This window comes from Thamnophis sirtalis, unplaced genomic scaffold, assembly GCF_051295495.1.
Source record: "Thamnophis sirtalis isolate CommonGarterSnake01/CBP01778 unplaced genomic scaffold, rThaSir2_p1.2 scaffold_13, whole genome shotgun sequence".
NCBI classification, from domain to species: domain Eukaryota; kingdom Metazoa; phylum Chordata; class Lepidosauria; order Squamata; family Natricidae; genus Thamnophis; species Thamnophis sirtalis.
The window spans coordinates 30629488-30645171 of NW_028261393.1; the positions used below are offsets into that span (position 1 = coordinate 30629488).

The window sequence follows — 15684 nt, forward strand, 5'->3', positions numbered from 1 at the left end:
GGGCTTCTTCTGTCTGTTTGCCGTAAGAGACTCTGCCTAAGGGACTCTGCTTTGCCAGGGATTTCAGAGGCCATGATGCCTCTGTGGAGCAGGCAGAGTTCAGAGGTTCTTCCCTTGAACTGGCCAGGTTTAACTGCTGCCAGTTGGGGACCAGTCTGTTTCTTTCTCCAGGTGCTGAAGTCAAGGCTGCTGTAGCTTCAGGAACTCTTGGAGGAGACAGAAGATCCAGAGTTGCTCCAGACTCTGACTTAGACCTGGCTGTAGGATAGAGTTGGTCTTGGATCACTCAGGTGGAGACCTAGGCACAGGAGCAGAGAAATGAAATCCTGTTAATGCTCCCAGGTCTCTCCGCAGTTGGTGATTTCTTCCGAAACTCTTGGAGGAACTGGAAGTTGGTTTCAGTCCATCTTTTCTCTGGGTGGCCCCAGACTTTGTCTTGGATACTTGGTGATGTATCTTCGGGTCCCACAACATTCCCCCCTTCCCCATTTACCATGCTGGGAAGGGGCACACATGGGTTTGGACGTAACGGTTAGCAATGCACTGCTGATGATAGGCAGCTGTCATTCTTTTTGCCTTCGAGCTCCTCGGAGAGGCTGCCCGTTTTTTGGCCACAAAGGATCAGATGGGCGAACTGAGTGAAGCAACTGAGTCGGACCAGATAACAGTTCTGATGTGGGGGCTTTTGGACACGTGCCTGATCCAGAGATGGAGGCATTCCCCTGGAGACCTGGCTCATGCTTGGGTGGTCTCATGGCTCTGACTGTGAGGCTGGGCAGCGGTGATGGGGGTAGGTGGGCTTTTGCTGAAAGGCAAGGGAAGACAGAGCTTGATGGGGTGGTCTCAAAACCTAAAGAAGCTCAGAGAGTGGCAGCAAGTGCCATGTGATGCTTCCAGAGATGGTGTTCACCGGTCGTTAGTAGTTTCTGGCTCAGAGTCATTTGCCTCAGGAAGCCTCTGGGGATTTCAGCCCAGGTGACCTGTGGACCAGCTAAGGCCACCTCATCATCCTCACCTCCTTCACATTTCTATGCGGGACCTTTCTGCCAATCTGCTTCTGAGCCATTTCTGCCTTTTCCAGAATGGGGCCTAGACATCCTCCAGAATAATTGGCTTCTCAGTCTGAAGTTGCCCATTTCCTTTGACGGTTCAGGAGAAGCTGGGCAATGCTTCTTTTTGCCAGGGATTTTAGAGATTTACAGCAAGCTCCACACTCAACCATGTGTCCTCAAGCAAATTCAGCCTCCAAATATCCCAGTTCAGAAATCCAGCCCAGGGCAAGGGAGGGGGGCTGCACGTGCTTTGCTGGCAGAAACCCATTAAGGAGAGCCGGGCAGGACATCCCCAGCTGAGGGGGGCAGGGGAGTTTCCAGCAAGTCCAACAGTAGCTGCCCTTTCCCAGGACTTGCCAATCCTGAACCCACAGGTGATCAATTTCACTGGTTGGAGAGAGAGTCATGCCATGAATTCTTTCACTCCGCCCCCTTCCTCCTCCACAGGGCCCTTCATGTGTAATGGACTTTAAAAGGTTGGCCAGTTATCCTACCCCTGGAAGTTGGGGATTTGAATCCAGCCCTTCCGGAGGGTAGTAGATTAGGGGCAGGGCTGCATGCAGCCTCCCCCAGAGGGACAGATTCCTAGTCGCCTTGTTGCTCTGTGTGCCCTTCATGGTCGGTTTTCCAACTCTGCAGCACCAGTTTCTGGAAAGGCCAAGCAAACAGAGGTGGCATTTCATGTCACACAGCTTTGTAAAGGTTACAACAATAGCAGCTTTAGTTTCATCAAGGTAGAGTTTGCTTCTCTCATAGCTCCCTGCAAACTCCAGTTTGCAGTTATCCAACACAGAGCTAAGATTGCCAAGCTGGGGGGTTCTTGCTAATTTGGGTCCCAACTGTCTGCTGTGTGTGGTTAAGATCTGCACCCCTGGGGGGGGGACCCTTAATTTGAATGGCTTCTGTTAACCCAGATATCTAGCTTGGAGGGGGGGATTTGTTTGCAAATCTTTGGAGTTTTCGCATTCTAAATAATTTTGCTGTCCTCCTCCAACTCTGCATTTTTACAGCTAACCAGATAATTCCTCACAGTGATCTACCCTCTTTCTGAGACGGGTTCAGCTTGCTTCCCTCTAATATCAGTTCCCACGCTCCATTTCCTGCTCTGTAGCCATTTCCTGCTATTTATCCTACAATTTTATTTCTCCTTTGCGTATTCTTTTTTTTATATATATATAATAAATGTTTTTTAATTTTAATTTAAAACAGGTACAGCATCTTTCTTTACATCTGTAGAAAATGTGTCAATCAATTACAGATAAGTTTTGGTACATCTCCTCCACAGTCAACCAACATAACTCATATTAACTCAAGCATTATTATATATCCATTTTCATTTAACTGTAATTATTATTTAGAAATATTAATAAAAGTAATAATCTTGAACAGTACCTGCCCACACCAGTGGGGGGGGGGGAAAGGGCAAATAAAAATAAAAAATAAAATAAAAAATAAAAAATAAAAATAATACAAAAAAAGACAAAAACGACAAGAGACAAGGCAGGAAAACAAAACAAAACACAGGTGTCTATTATAAAAAAAAAGAAGTATATCAACTGGTTACAGCATGCTTTGGTGCTTCTCTTCCATTAACTCATATTAATTCAAATATCTTAACTCGAATATTTACCATATCAACATCATTATACCTCCAGTTTTAATTACCTATGGTTATTTAAACATCCTTCATCCTTAACTATGCCAAAGAATTAATCCATAACACATGCTGACAATTCATTTACTTATTTGTAAAATCCTCTATTATCATCAAATCCTCATGTCCTATTTTAGCTGAACATCCATAATATTTAATTATATCATATATCATAACATTTCCCAGTATTGATTAACATTTGATTGTATGTATTTTATTTAGTTTTTTAATAGTGATAATTATTGTAGTTAATACTCTTTATGTATAATCTAAAAATGTTTTCTCATATCCAATTGTTAGTTATCATATCAACTCCACATTATATACATTACTATCAATATCAATTATTATTCAACTATATCTGTTACAAAAAAGAGCAATTAGGTTTAGCTAGTTTTCAATTGTATTCTTCAATCTATCAGCCAGTTCCAAATTATATATATTACTATCCATATCAGTCATTATTCAGCTATATCTATTACACATTAAGGTAATCAGATTTAGCTAATTTTAAATTGTGTTCTTCCATCTGTCAGCCGGTGTCTCTCCAATAGCAAAATCTTCTCAAACCAATTGCCACGCGTTGGATAAATTTACCAAATGTTTTCATAAGCAAATCCAGACAAAGATATCTTCGCACCTTTGGACTCTGAATGTCAATGATGAAATAATAATGTTGTCCCGGGCTTGTAAAATTTTCCAAATTAACTTTAATTCTCAAGGGTGGATTTTCCATTCCTCCTGCACTCTGTCTCTTTAAATGAGTCTTCTTTATAGCTCCCCCCCTCCTTTCTTCCTCTGAGATAGACCAGACACCATTTCTCACATTTTCCATTTGTATTTCAGGAACATTTAAACATTCAACGATCTCAGTTTTTACTTCATATTTTAAAATCAGATGATCCAATTTTCTTTCCAGCCTCTGATAAGAATCAAAAAGCTCTCTACATGTGGAAAAAAGAATCTGAAATGAAATCTTAGAGGTATTTTGAGACGCCATGATGTGTCGCAGTTAAAAATTGCAAGCTCTTTTTTTCCCCACAGACTTCGAAGCACTTTTCTTAGTCTCTTGCAGGCTGTGCAATCTTATCTGATCGTAAACAGAGCCAAGTAATAAAGTAATAAAAATGTCGAATCGTGACGGGCTAATTAGTAGAAAATAAATTTTACGATCCACTTAGGGAGAGTCAGAGGGGGGAGGATGTCGAGGAGTTTCTTGAAGCATTTAAGAAGTAAAGTAGCCACCAGCCATAAATCCATTTAAAAAAACCAATTCGCCGCTAAATTTTCCTATTCTTTGGTTTCAGTTAGCTTAAGCTTTTAACGCGGACAGTCTCTCTTGGATAATAAAATCAGCTTACCAGATGACATCACTTCTACCATTCTTAGGGGCAACCTGCAGTTTCAGTTAGCACGCAGCTAATCCAGAAAGGAATTGGCACGAGGAGTTAATACCCCCCCCCCAGAGACTTGCGGGTGTCTCTGAGGTCCTGGGTCTCTCCTCACCTTCACTGTCGTCTCCGGGACAGCTAGAGTTCAAAGAACCCGTCCAAAAATCCTTCGGTATAGAGGAATTTCAGGAGTAGCCTGAAACTCCATCTTCTCACTGCTAAGCCCCGCCTTCTTCCCCCTCCTTTGCGTATTCATGTCTGTTCTCTTGGCTAGGTTGCATCACTGAAAGGACTCCAGAAGACAAAGCAGCAAAATGTGTTGTTGTGGCAGCACCTCAAAATACTGGAATACTGCTCTTATTCCCCCCCCCCCCCGTAGGTTCCTTCTATTCTCTAACCAAACCCAAATCCTGCAACCATTGTTCTTCTTATGTTTTTGTCTCCAGGCCTTTAATCATCTTGCTCTTCTTTGCACTTTTTCGAAAGTCTCAACATCTTTTTTGTAATGTGGTGACCAAAACTGGATGCAATATTCCAGGTGTGGCCTTACTAAGGCTTTATAAAGCGGTACAAATACTTCACATGATTTTGATTTTATGCCTCTGTTTATACTACCAAGGATTGCATTAACTTTTTTGGCTGCTGCCACACACTACTGGCTCCTGTTTAAGGGATCGTCCACTAGGACTCCAAAGTCCCTCTCACAGTGACTGTTTTTGAGCCAGGTTTTGCCTAATCTGTACTTACACCTTTGATTTTTTTTTCTGCCTAAATGTAAAGTTTTGCTTTTTTCCACATTAAAATTAATTTTGTTGGAAAATTATGTAAATAGGGAGGGCATCCACCCTTCCCGCCATCTTGTTAGAGTGATCCTAGGACCTCTTCTTATGCTCATCAACTCCAAAAGTAGTATATCCCTGGCTTAATAGCTCTATCTTTAATTATGCTTTCCAGGTCCAGCCCTTCAAAGTAGGCCAGGTGGGGGATGAGACATCAAAAAGCTGCTAGGCTCTTCATTATTATCACAGGATACAATAATAGAATCTTGAAAGGCTGTCAGAAGATCTTTCCATTCCTTCTTATACTGAACAGAATCAATTATCTTGAGTTTCCTTCTTACCCTTCTTTCTAGGAACTGAATTATTAACAGGTCTACCTTTCAGGATTATCTCCATGGAGAGATGTTAGTCTAGTTTGCCTGTCATTTTCTAGCTCCTGCTAGCTTGGTTTTTCTTTTCCTATCACCTAATAAGGACACTGACTAGAATGATTTCAGCAATTTCACATTTGTATTATTTACAGATTCCCAGTTGAATGCCATGAACATCTAGCAGGTGATGGTTTTTTGAATTGTTTCATCCATATGTAATTCTTAATTCATCCTTTCTTTGAACAGTCGATACCATGTTGATGTTACAGTCATCGACATTTATTTACTGAAGACCAGTGAAAAGTTTCATTCTATTTCTCTCTATTCTTCCTCTCTCTTCCTTAAGAATTTCTTTGTGTTCTTACCCTTCAACTACTTCCATGGCTAATTTCTAAAGAAATGTCTGATTGCGCCTGATGCCTCTAATTAAAGGGGAATCACTGCTCAAACTGAGGTCAAGCTACATGTTATACAGGACAACTGGGACAGGCCAAGAATGGGAAAGGAAGAGACCCTATAATCTACATTGGTACAGCCAGTTTTTCTAGGACTTTGGGGATTTTGCAGTTTCCATCTGCTTCAGTGTTGCAAGAAATTGTGCCACCCATTTGCAGTATTCATGACCACATGATTCAAGGACTACAAATGATGATTAAAGGACTTCATGCCCCTTCCATTTTTGGGGACTGGAATTGGGAGTAGTCTGTAGCCTTTGCATTAATTTCTTGATCAAATTTGCTTCTCTAATGTTAATATTAGTTGCAATCTGCCTTTCCTTTTAAGATGGCCTCATACGTTACTGAGGGTTCTGGAATGCGGGAATCCACATCTGTGGCTCACATTGTGCACTTTCTCTGAGCAACCCGACAGTCACACCAACAGTCAAGTAGAGGTTTAGGCTGCTCCTCCTTCCTCCAAAAAATTCAGAAGCCCCAACAACTTTGCTAGAGAAAAATTGCACTACTTCCAGCTGCTTAGTTTCAGTGTATTTAAAATTATTTATTGTTATTTTCAATGAGGTTCACTGGTCTCCAATTTCTTTTAAAAATAATTCAGCATTTGGCCATAGTGAGAGGGAAAAACAGAGCAGCAAGATGTTCTGTCTTTCCCACAATTTAATCTGTTCAAGTGTTGTGCTACACTAGAATACATCATGGCTTAATGTTCTTTCCTGGCCAGATTAGGGAGCTGTAATGGGGCATAAGAGAATCCGTGGAACAGCTGTAATTGTTCACGGCTCTCAATTAGCCTCACCAGGAATCTTCCGTTGTCTCACAGACGTTGATTTCTGCACGGTTTTGTTTCCTTTCCACAGGCAAAGTCAGCTGGAGGAGATCCTGGTTTTGGCCAGGCAGTTCCACGAGACATCAGAGCCCACCTCTGAGTGGTTGTCGGTGACTGAAAAGAAACTGGCCAATTCCGAGCCCATTGGGACTCAGACGGCCAAAATCCAGCAGCAGATTGCACGGCACAAGGTGGGCAAGTTGTTGCCAAGCAGTTCAGAAATGGGTAGGAGGGCACCAGGCACCGATTATCTTGCTGTGAAGGGAGATTTCGGAGTGAGACTCCTGGGGGTTGTGAGAATAAACAATGCAGGGGTTAAAGACAAAATGCCAAGGTGGCCCTTCGGTGTTTGGAGGCTCCCTCTGAAGTGAATCTGGGTGGCTCATCCCCTAATAGGGTCCAGTGGAGAGTCTCGTGGCCTAACAATATCCAGACGAGGTGGACCGTCTGCCCTTAGTATTCTGGATGTCTGCTCAGAAGCATCAGAGGTTCCAGGGCAGCTTTTCTTCAAGGGTCTCCTGTAGAATCTGGCTGTTCAGTGGGCACTGGTAGAAATAATACAGTCAAGTTCTCTTCTCTCCTGCCATCATGTAATCTGAGCAAGATTTCACTGGAGTGGTTTGATACGTCTCTCTCAATGGTGGCTGGGGCTTCCCAGAGAAGTCACAGCATTTTCCTTTGATCCATGCCACCTTTTCCACAGGGCCATCAAGCAGTGGCTATGGCTCCATTCGGTCAACGGATGCATGGTCAGGGACGGGGCACCGAAGAGGGCAGTCAAAGCCCTCGGGAGAACCATGGGGGATCAACGCAGTCATTCTCCTCGGAGGTGGTTTCATTTTCCAGGCATGTGTGGCCCATTCATCAGACCCATCAGCCCTACTGTAACCCAGGCCCCGTCTTTCCCTTACGCCCAACTGGGCTGGCACATCTGTATCCAAGGGGCAGGATCTGTGCTTGGGCCGGCACGTTGCCTTGGCTGGCTCCTTGACAAAGATTGTGGAGCATTGGGGCTGTTGCTTTGGGTGTGGCTGTTCCTCCTCTTAGCTTCAGTTTGAAGAAAACCCCTCAGGTGCCTTCCATTCTCCCCTCTCAAGCCAGGTGTGGTGTCCTCTGGCCAGAGCCTTTTTTCTTCTTTCCTAAGAAGCAGTGATAAACATTCCCATAGATGCGTGCCTATTATTTCTTAGCATTAAAGACACACTGGGTTGTGATAGCTTATTCAACAAACCCTGGCTTAAAATGCTGAATTATTACCATTTGCAAAACAAGTTAGTAATCGTCATGTTGGAGCACTTAAAACAAGTTGTAGTATATCTCAATACTGTCTCAATACTTATATGGATCCCGGAAAAAGAAAATCCTTTTTTTTAATTTTTGTTGTTATAGTTCTTTATTTGAAACTGTTATTTTAGTAAATGATAGTTTTGCATTTACACAATTTTCAGTCATATTCATCATTTTAGTTGTGTTTTAATTTTCCCACTTTGTGTTTTCCATTTTCAACCATGCATTTCTGTTTGCTTGTTTTTTGTTTCCTCTTTTGTTCTTTCCCTTAAACTCCTGGATTTCCAGGCGCTAGAGGAGGAGATAGACAATCAGGCCACGTCGGTGACTCAGGTGGTCAGCATTGGCCATTCCCTGGCCTTGCTGAGCTGCCGTGCTGAGCAGGCCTCCCTGGCTGAGAAGCTTGACCTGCTTGAGTCCCGGTACGCTGAGGTTTCTGACCGATGTGGCCGGAAGGCTGTCCTCCTCGAACAGGCTTTGTCCAATGCCCGGCTCTTTGGGGAGGATGAAGTGGAGGTGCTGAACTGGTTGGCTGAGGTTGAAGACAGGCTCAGCTTGGTGTCCGTCAAGGATTACAGACGAGAGGTCCTGCAGCAGCAACATTCTGGCCAGCTGGTATTAATCCGTCTTTCCCCATCTTTCATGATTGTGTTTATTTTGCTTCCCTGTTCCTGTTGATTTGAACCATTTCATTTTGATCTTCACCAAATCAAAGCTAGGGATGGAGGGAGGGAGTCCCTGAGGGCACAGCTTTCAGGATGCGGCCATGTGCTCCCGTGGGCACAGTCTTCTTGCAAAAAAAGGGCACAGTTTAGTGCATCAGCAAGTGTGTTTCATGGATGGTTTGGTTCTGGTATCTCTATTTAAAGAAGAACAACGCAGCAGGATTATTTTTCTCCCCGTGGAGAACCTCTAACCTGACCCTTCTGAAGCTCCTTCCTCTCACAGTCCGGCCTCTCGCTGAAGGACAGTTTTGGACCTAGTGCAGCCCTCCTCCTTTGCAGCCTGCGGTTTCTGCAGAGAAGTAAAAGGAGGCCTGCAATGGGGAGGGGGGGGGTGACGTGACCCCAGTGACCGTTGCCTTGAGGGAGGACCAGAAAAGAAGCTGGAAGATATGACAATCCACAGGGAACAACCTTCTGTGCATTACAGGTGGAAGGTGTGCTGTGAGAATAGGTGCCCTCTGGGGAATTCAGGTGGATTTGTTAACTGGAACAGCAGTAAGCCAAGGACTGATTGTGTTAGCAGGATGGATAGTGGAAGAATCCAACAGGCTTTCTTTCTCAAGCTCTGGCCTTCGTTTCAGATTGACAAGATGGTTGTAGCTTTGGGGTCAAGGAGAGGTCCGAGAATTCCCTTCCACCCTACTCAAGCCTTCAGTCTTGGGCTGCTCTCTGATGACTCCCCTGTTTGGCATAGGAGGCGAGCATTTTTCCTTGTTGCCTGTTCAAGGCATCTCTCTTACCCTGGCTGCACCTGCTGCTCAGAGCCCTCACACGCACACACACAGACACACATTTAGGCACTAGCCTCTTGGGCAGACTTCATCTACCACAATGTGTGCTGATTCAATTTGCTTGCTCTGATGGGAGTTGTTTTATTTTATTTATGTACTAAAGGAACAAAAGATCTTCCCGTTGAGATCCGGACCCTTACTACCCTTCCGGCCTTCCACAAAGCGACCAAGACCTGGCTGTTCCGGCAGGCCTGGGGCTGTTGATGTATCCAGCCCCATCCTAAGTTATGAATGTTGTTGAACTTTTAATGTTGTTTTTTTATTATTTTGTATGTCCCCCCCCCCTTTTTTTTTTACCTGTAAGCCGCCCTGAGTCTCTTTGAGAGTGGGCAGCATACAAACAAACAAACAAACAAACAAACAATATATATATATATATATATTGTTTGTTTGTTTGTTTGTTTGTTTGTATGCTGCCCACTCTCAATATAACAGAACAGGGATAAGCAGCATTTAAAACCCCCAAATCACACAAAAGCCTAAGATCTTTTCCAGGGACGTTTCTGAGCGTGGGTTTTTCCCCTCCCCCACCTAGGCTTTGAATGATGAGATTGTGAACCGCAAGAAGCACGTTGACCAGGCCATCAAGAATGGGCAGGCCCTCCTGAAACAAACCACAGGTAGGAGAGGAAAAGATGCCAGGCAAGTGCTGCCCCTGCTTGCGCCAGTCCACACCTGCACCCACACACTCTTTCGCCCAGAGATTCCACAATTGGGACTGTGTAGGATGCATGTGCCCGTGGAAAACTCTGCCAAATACAGAAACCAAGTCCAAAATTCTGCATGGGTGGGATGGTCAACAAGTCAGACCTTGCATGGGCAGCTTGAGGACACCCAACTATACCCTGGATCCCCATTCCATGACTTTTTCAAGCCAAACCCTTGGTGATCCTCTGCAGGGGAAGAGGTGCTGCTCATCCAAGAGAAACTGGATGGCATCAAGACCCGCTACTCGGATATCACCGCTGCCAGCTCAAAGGCTCTCCGCACACTGGAGCAGGCACGGCAGCTGGCCACCAAGTTCCAGTCAACACATGAAGAGTTGACAGGCTGGATGGGTCAGGTGGAAGAGGAGCTGATGTATGGGGGAGGACATTCCCCCACCGGCGAACAGATCCCTCAATTCCAGCAGAGGCAGAAGGTAAGGGGCTTTCGGAGAAGCCAGGGTCCAGGCCTGATCAGAGAAGGCCCTCTTCTCCCGGCCTCTGCTTCTCAGTGAGAAGCTTCCCTCGTTCTCAGCAGGAAGAGTGGTCACAGCTCTCTCCTTGCGTTTGGTCACTTGACAAAGCCACGCCTGGCCCAGCTGGAGGGCACAATCTCAGAAAGTGGCCTTCTCTCCCCCTAGGAACTAAAGAAGGAGGTGATGGAACATCAGATTATTCTGGACACAGTGAACGAAGTCAGCCATGCCCTCCTTGAACTGGTCCCTTGGCGAGCCCGTGAAGGACTAGATAAGCTGGTTTCAGACACCAACGAGCGGTATAAAGCCACCAGTGACACCATCAACCAGCGGGTGGCAGAGATAGATGCTGCCATCCAAAGATCTCAGCAGGTAGGCTGGCAGTTCCTTGTAAACCATTGTCAATGCAGACACAGCTCTCAGGGAGGTTTGTCTAAGCATGAGACATGTGCAGGTTGTTTTGCCCCACCCCTAAGCCAGTCCTTAGAAATCCTGCATGAATGCAGAATCCTAGCACCAGGGACTAAAAGACGTTATCCCCATGTTTCCTGGGTACAAATGCAGAGTTTTTTAACTCCATCCTGGCTTCTGGTTTCTTGCGCCTGACAGGGGACCTTTTAGGGTAGGGGCATTCTTTGAGGGCCATGCAGTGTGTTGAGGACCTTGTTCCACACCTGAGCAGGATTTGTCCTTTGAGGGAGGTTTTTGTGGTTTGAGGGATAAAATGCATGGAGCAAAACATTTGGGTCTCACTCAATCTGGGAACAGCAGAACAACTGCTGGGGAGAGGCAAGTAGCTTCCAGTCTCTCCCAAAAAGAAAGTTTAGCTTCTTATGGACAGATCATTCTGTGATTATGGATTGCCCCCCCCCCCCCGCCTGCTTTTTCTGCCTTCATAAAATTTGCCCCAGCTCCTTTCCTTGCATGCAGCACCAGGCTGGAATTCACTTGCTCTTCTGCAGCACTGCCTTTGCTAGTCCCCTGTGCTCCAGATGTCTGGCCCAGAATATTTAAGAGGTCCCAGGTGGGGAAGGTGTATGCAGAGAGAAGTAAATGCCCTCTACCGATCAGTGGTTCCTTAACAACTCCATGCCCTTTCCTGAGCTTGCAAGAAGCCAGGGGTTTCCTCGAAATGCATGTTGGCATTCAGGATACATTGAAGAGGTGGCGAAGGGCCAGTCACCATTGCTGCCACCTGAACTCAAAGAGGTATTTTCCTGAGGCTTCTAGGGAGGCCTCCAGAGTGATACCACTCCTTTAAGGAAAGGCTGGCAGGTAAAAGGAGGGTGAAGCACTCAATCTGAAGCACCTTTGCTTTCCCCAGTCCAGATCCTGTGTACTTTGTGTATGCAGCTTTGTTGATACTGCACCATCTCTGCTTTTGCCAGCTAGTTTCCCCAGCTAACTTGGCTGTGCTCTCTTCTCTGACAGTATGAGCAGGCAGCCGATGCGGAACTCGCCTGGGTTGCTGAGACCAGACGGAAGCTGTTGGCGCTTGGTCCAGTTAGGTTGGAGCAGGACCAGACCACTGCCCAGCTGCAGGTGCAGAAGGTACGCAATGGGGCAAAGATGGCAGAGATTTTGGAGTAGCCAGATTGGAAGATGGAGCAGAATTAGGCTGGCTGAATGGGGAAAGGGAGCTAGAGACTATTAGGTAAGCTCCCCATTGGGAGAGCGAGTGCATTCAGAGAAGCGCTGTGAGAGTTGTGTTGGAGAACACACAAACCAGCATACAGAGACACTGCAGTTTAAATAGGCTTTTACTTTCATGGAAATAGAGGTATCAGAGTCCATTAAACAGTCCAAGTCATACACAGATAAGACAGTCAGTCATCAATGTCTTTCAGTTAAGGGATAATCCAAATAACATAGTCCATAATCATACAAACAGTCTGGTACTCAAAGTTTGCTAGCAGTTGCAAAACTTACAATAGCTCACGGCATTTTCTAACAGCCAGCTTCCAAAACACTCAGATCAGATCAGCCCAGCATCTAACAAACAGAGAGCTAACAGTCATTCTGGCTCCCTCTTATGGCCGATTGAGGAAAACAGAAACCAATCACATTTTACAGTATGATTTAAAGAAACAGGTATAGCATTGTTACATGATTTATATATTGCCAACCCAACCGTTAGATTATATTCCTAACAGAGACCATGTTAAGTTCAGGGGGTGATTGGAGAAGATGGTCTGGATGAAGGAAAAGGGATGGCAGAGCTGGATGTTTCCCAGGCAGCGAAGAAGAATTGTTGGGATTTACCATTCTTGAGAGATGCATTGGGCCCCCGTTGGGTGGAAAATACAATGTTTTAAAGCAATGCAGACAAAGACTTAACACCAAGAAACCAACAATTAAATCAGTGAGGACTTAATCCTCACTTGAGGAGGCAAAGCTAAAGCTACAGGCTTACTTTGACTGCACTGACTGGAATGTGTTCGAAGATTAAGGGACCTCTGCAAACTTGGATGAACTCACCGATACTGTAACATCATATGACAGTTTTTGTGAAGATCTATGTGTGCCGACCAGAAACCTGAGAATATACAGTAACAATAAACCTTGGTTCACAGCTAAACTTAAGCAGCTACGTCGTTCCAAAGAGGAAGCCTATAGAAAAGGTGATAGACTGCGGTACAATCAGGCCAGAAAAGTATTAACTGAAAAGCTAAGGAATCCGTTCTCAACAAATGAACCAGCAAACGTGTGGAAAACTCTTAAAAACATCACCGGTTATGGGAAACCTTCTTCCCAAGGTGTAGGAAATCAACAACTGGCAGATGACCTGAATGTGTTGTACTGCAGATTTGAGACAAAACTACTGCTACCCATCTCCACAATGCCTATCCCAGACACACCAATTGATAACTTATTAGTAACCCTGACTATCATTAAGTGTTGTATCTTTTTATTCTTGATGAATGTATTTTTATTCTCTTTATGTCCACTGAGAGCATCTGCGCCAAAGACAAATTTCTTGTGTGTCCAATGACACTTGGCCAAGAAAGATTTCTATTTTATTTTATTCTATAACGGACACGGTGTCTTTAGCTAGTCAGGAGCACCCAGGAAGCAGTGCAGACAGAACGAATGTGCAGGGTGGCGGGAGACCCAAGCATGGCTTGTGTTTTATAGTTCAGCTCTGTTACCATCATTTCCTTTCATGTAGGCCTTCTCTATCGACATTATTCGTCACAAAGATTCTGTGGATGAACTGCTCAGCCAACGAACAGAGATTTTCGGAACTTGTGGAGAGGAGCAGAAAGTCATGCTGCAGGTAGACCTCGGGGTCTAGGAAACGCTGAGGGAGGTTCCTAGGGTACTTTGGAAATCCACACTTTGGAGGATGGAGGCCCGTTGGCCGCCCCAAACTCTGCCCTTCTTCCACAGGAGAAGACGGAGTCTCTTCTGAAGCAGTATGATGCAACCAGCCACCTCCACTCGGAGCGCTATGCTCGCCTGGAACGGGCCCAGGTCCTGGTCAACCAATTCTGGGAGACCTATGAAGAGCTGAGTCCTTGGGTTGAGGAGACCCAAGCATTGATTGGGCAGCTTCCCCCTCCAGCAATTGACCACGAGCACCTCAAGCAGCAGCAGGAAGATATGAGGGTAAGTGGGCATAGGGGGCCTCCGTGCATCTGCATGCCGTTGGGAAATGCTGAATTGATGCTGCAGGGCTTAGAAAGGGACTCCTGTTAAATTCATTTGAGTGGAACTGTGAGCAGGGAAAGCAGCTGCCACTCCTGGCCTTTGAGCGGTTCCGCTGGGTTTGAAGTGATACCAGGACGCTGAAAAAAGGGGGGCTGGCAAATCAACCTGTGTGGTGATTGAAAGCAGTCACCTGGAGAAACAGGAGGTTACCTGGCCAAATGGTGCCAACTGCGCGGGAGAGAGGGGAGGAAGCCTTCCTTGGCTGACCTCAGCCTTGCTAAGAAGACAGATTTGTTCCTCATTGGGCTCACTGGCTGGGCCTGCTATAGGGTAGACACCTGGGGCTTCGGATTAGCTGGGCAAACGTGGTCTGCACCGACTGAGCCAAACCCTGGCAGATTCAGCCAACTGAGACGAAAACAAAGTCTGACTAGTGCAGGGCACAAAGATGGATGTTGTGCTTAAGAGAGAGAGAGAGAGAGAGAGAGAGAGAGAGAGAGAGTGAGTGAGTGAGTGAGTGTGAGAGAGAGTGTGAGAGAGAGAGAGAGAGAGAGAGAGAGAGAGAGAGAGAGAGAGAGAGAGAGAGAGAGAGAGAGAGAGAGAGAGAGAGAGAGAGAGAGAGAGAGAGAGAAGGTGGAGGTCCAATTTCCTTGCTTGGTGTTCACACTAAACCCGCATGCTGGGTTTTCCGCTCTCAACTGAGGTTGCTAAAGTTTTTGAAACTCAAAGGAAATAATTGACTATATCTAGCAATGCTTTATTTTTCAGAGCCAGTAGATGTTTTGGGCTTTAAGTGCTACCACTTTGTTTTATCTCGTGCTCTTGGGGTCATTGCTTGCTTTTTCTATACTTGATTTTTTTTTCTTTATAGCAACTGAGGGAATCCATTGCTGAACACAAGCCCCACATTGACAAGCTGCTGAAAATTGGCCCTCAACTGACGGAACTGAACCCCGAGGAAGGGGCCATGGTGCAGGGGAAGTACTTTGCCGCAGAAGCCACCTACTCCCGCATCAAGGAAGAGGTCCGCCAGCGGGCTCAGGCCCTTGACGAGGCCATCTCCCAGTCAACACAGGTTTGGGAACACATCACTGGCTTTGCAGAGGGGCAAGATCTGATGGGAACAGGGGAGCTCAGAAGAGGAGAGGTAGAATCAGGCGGGTCTCTTTGGGGGAGCCGCACCCTTTGCATTAGGGCTACACTTGTTGAAGATGCTGCTTGCTGTCAGATGAAGCGGCGGGGGGCTGGGTCTTGGCCTTCGGTCGATGGGCCAGGGGGCAGCCCCTCCCCCATCTTCTGCCAGAGTAGGTGCCTAGGGCTGGGGGGACCATTTTGTCACCCTCTGTCAGGCAGCTCTTGCAGCCAAACCGCCCACCGTGCCAAGTAACATCCGTGGTTTGGAAGGCCAATGAGCAGAGAAGGGAGCCGGACCAGAAGGAGGCCAGGGAAACTGCAGGCCATCTGGTTCCAGCAGGAATCTCCTGCCCCAGAAGCACATCTGGGCTTGGGAAGGGAGTCC

At 46.0% G+C, this 15684-nt stretch overlaps 1 protein-coding gene across 17 annotated transcripts in view; it reads left to right on the top strand.

Moving 5' to 3' along the window:
* The window catches only part of MACF1 (microtubule actin crosslinking factor 1), a 362565-nt gene that overhangs the window by 312110 nt on the left and 34771 nt on the right, over window positions 1-15684 (top strand). For 15 of the 17 annotated variants that reach the window (XM_087728267.1, XM_087728270.1, XM_087728280.1 and 12 more), the window contains 9 exons: window positions 6563-6722; window positions 8107-8433; window positions 9870-9954; window positions 10234-10475; window positions 10680-10886; window positions 11946-12065; window positions 13684-13791; window positions 13905-14123; window positions 15037-15240. In XM_087728267.1, the coding sequence (XP_087584393.1) occupies window positions 6563-6722; window positions 8107-8433; window positions 9870-9954; window positions 10234-10475; window positions 10680-10886; window positions 11946-12065; window positions 13684-13791; window positions 13905-14123; window positions 15037-15240 (1672 nt within the window). The remainder of the gene's footprint in view (window positions 1-6562; window positions 6723-8106; window positions 8434-9869; window positions 9955-10233; window positions 10476-10679; window positions 10887-11945; window positions 12066-13683; window positions 13792-13904; window positions 14124-15036; window positions 15241-15684) is intronic. The other 2 variants (XM_087728283.1, XM_087728278.1) reach the window with 1 other exon arrangement.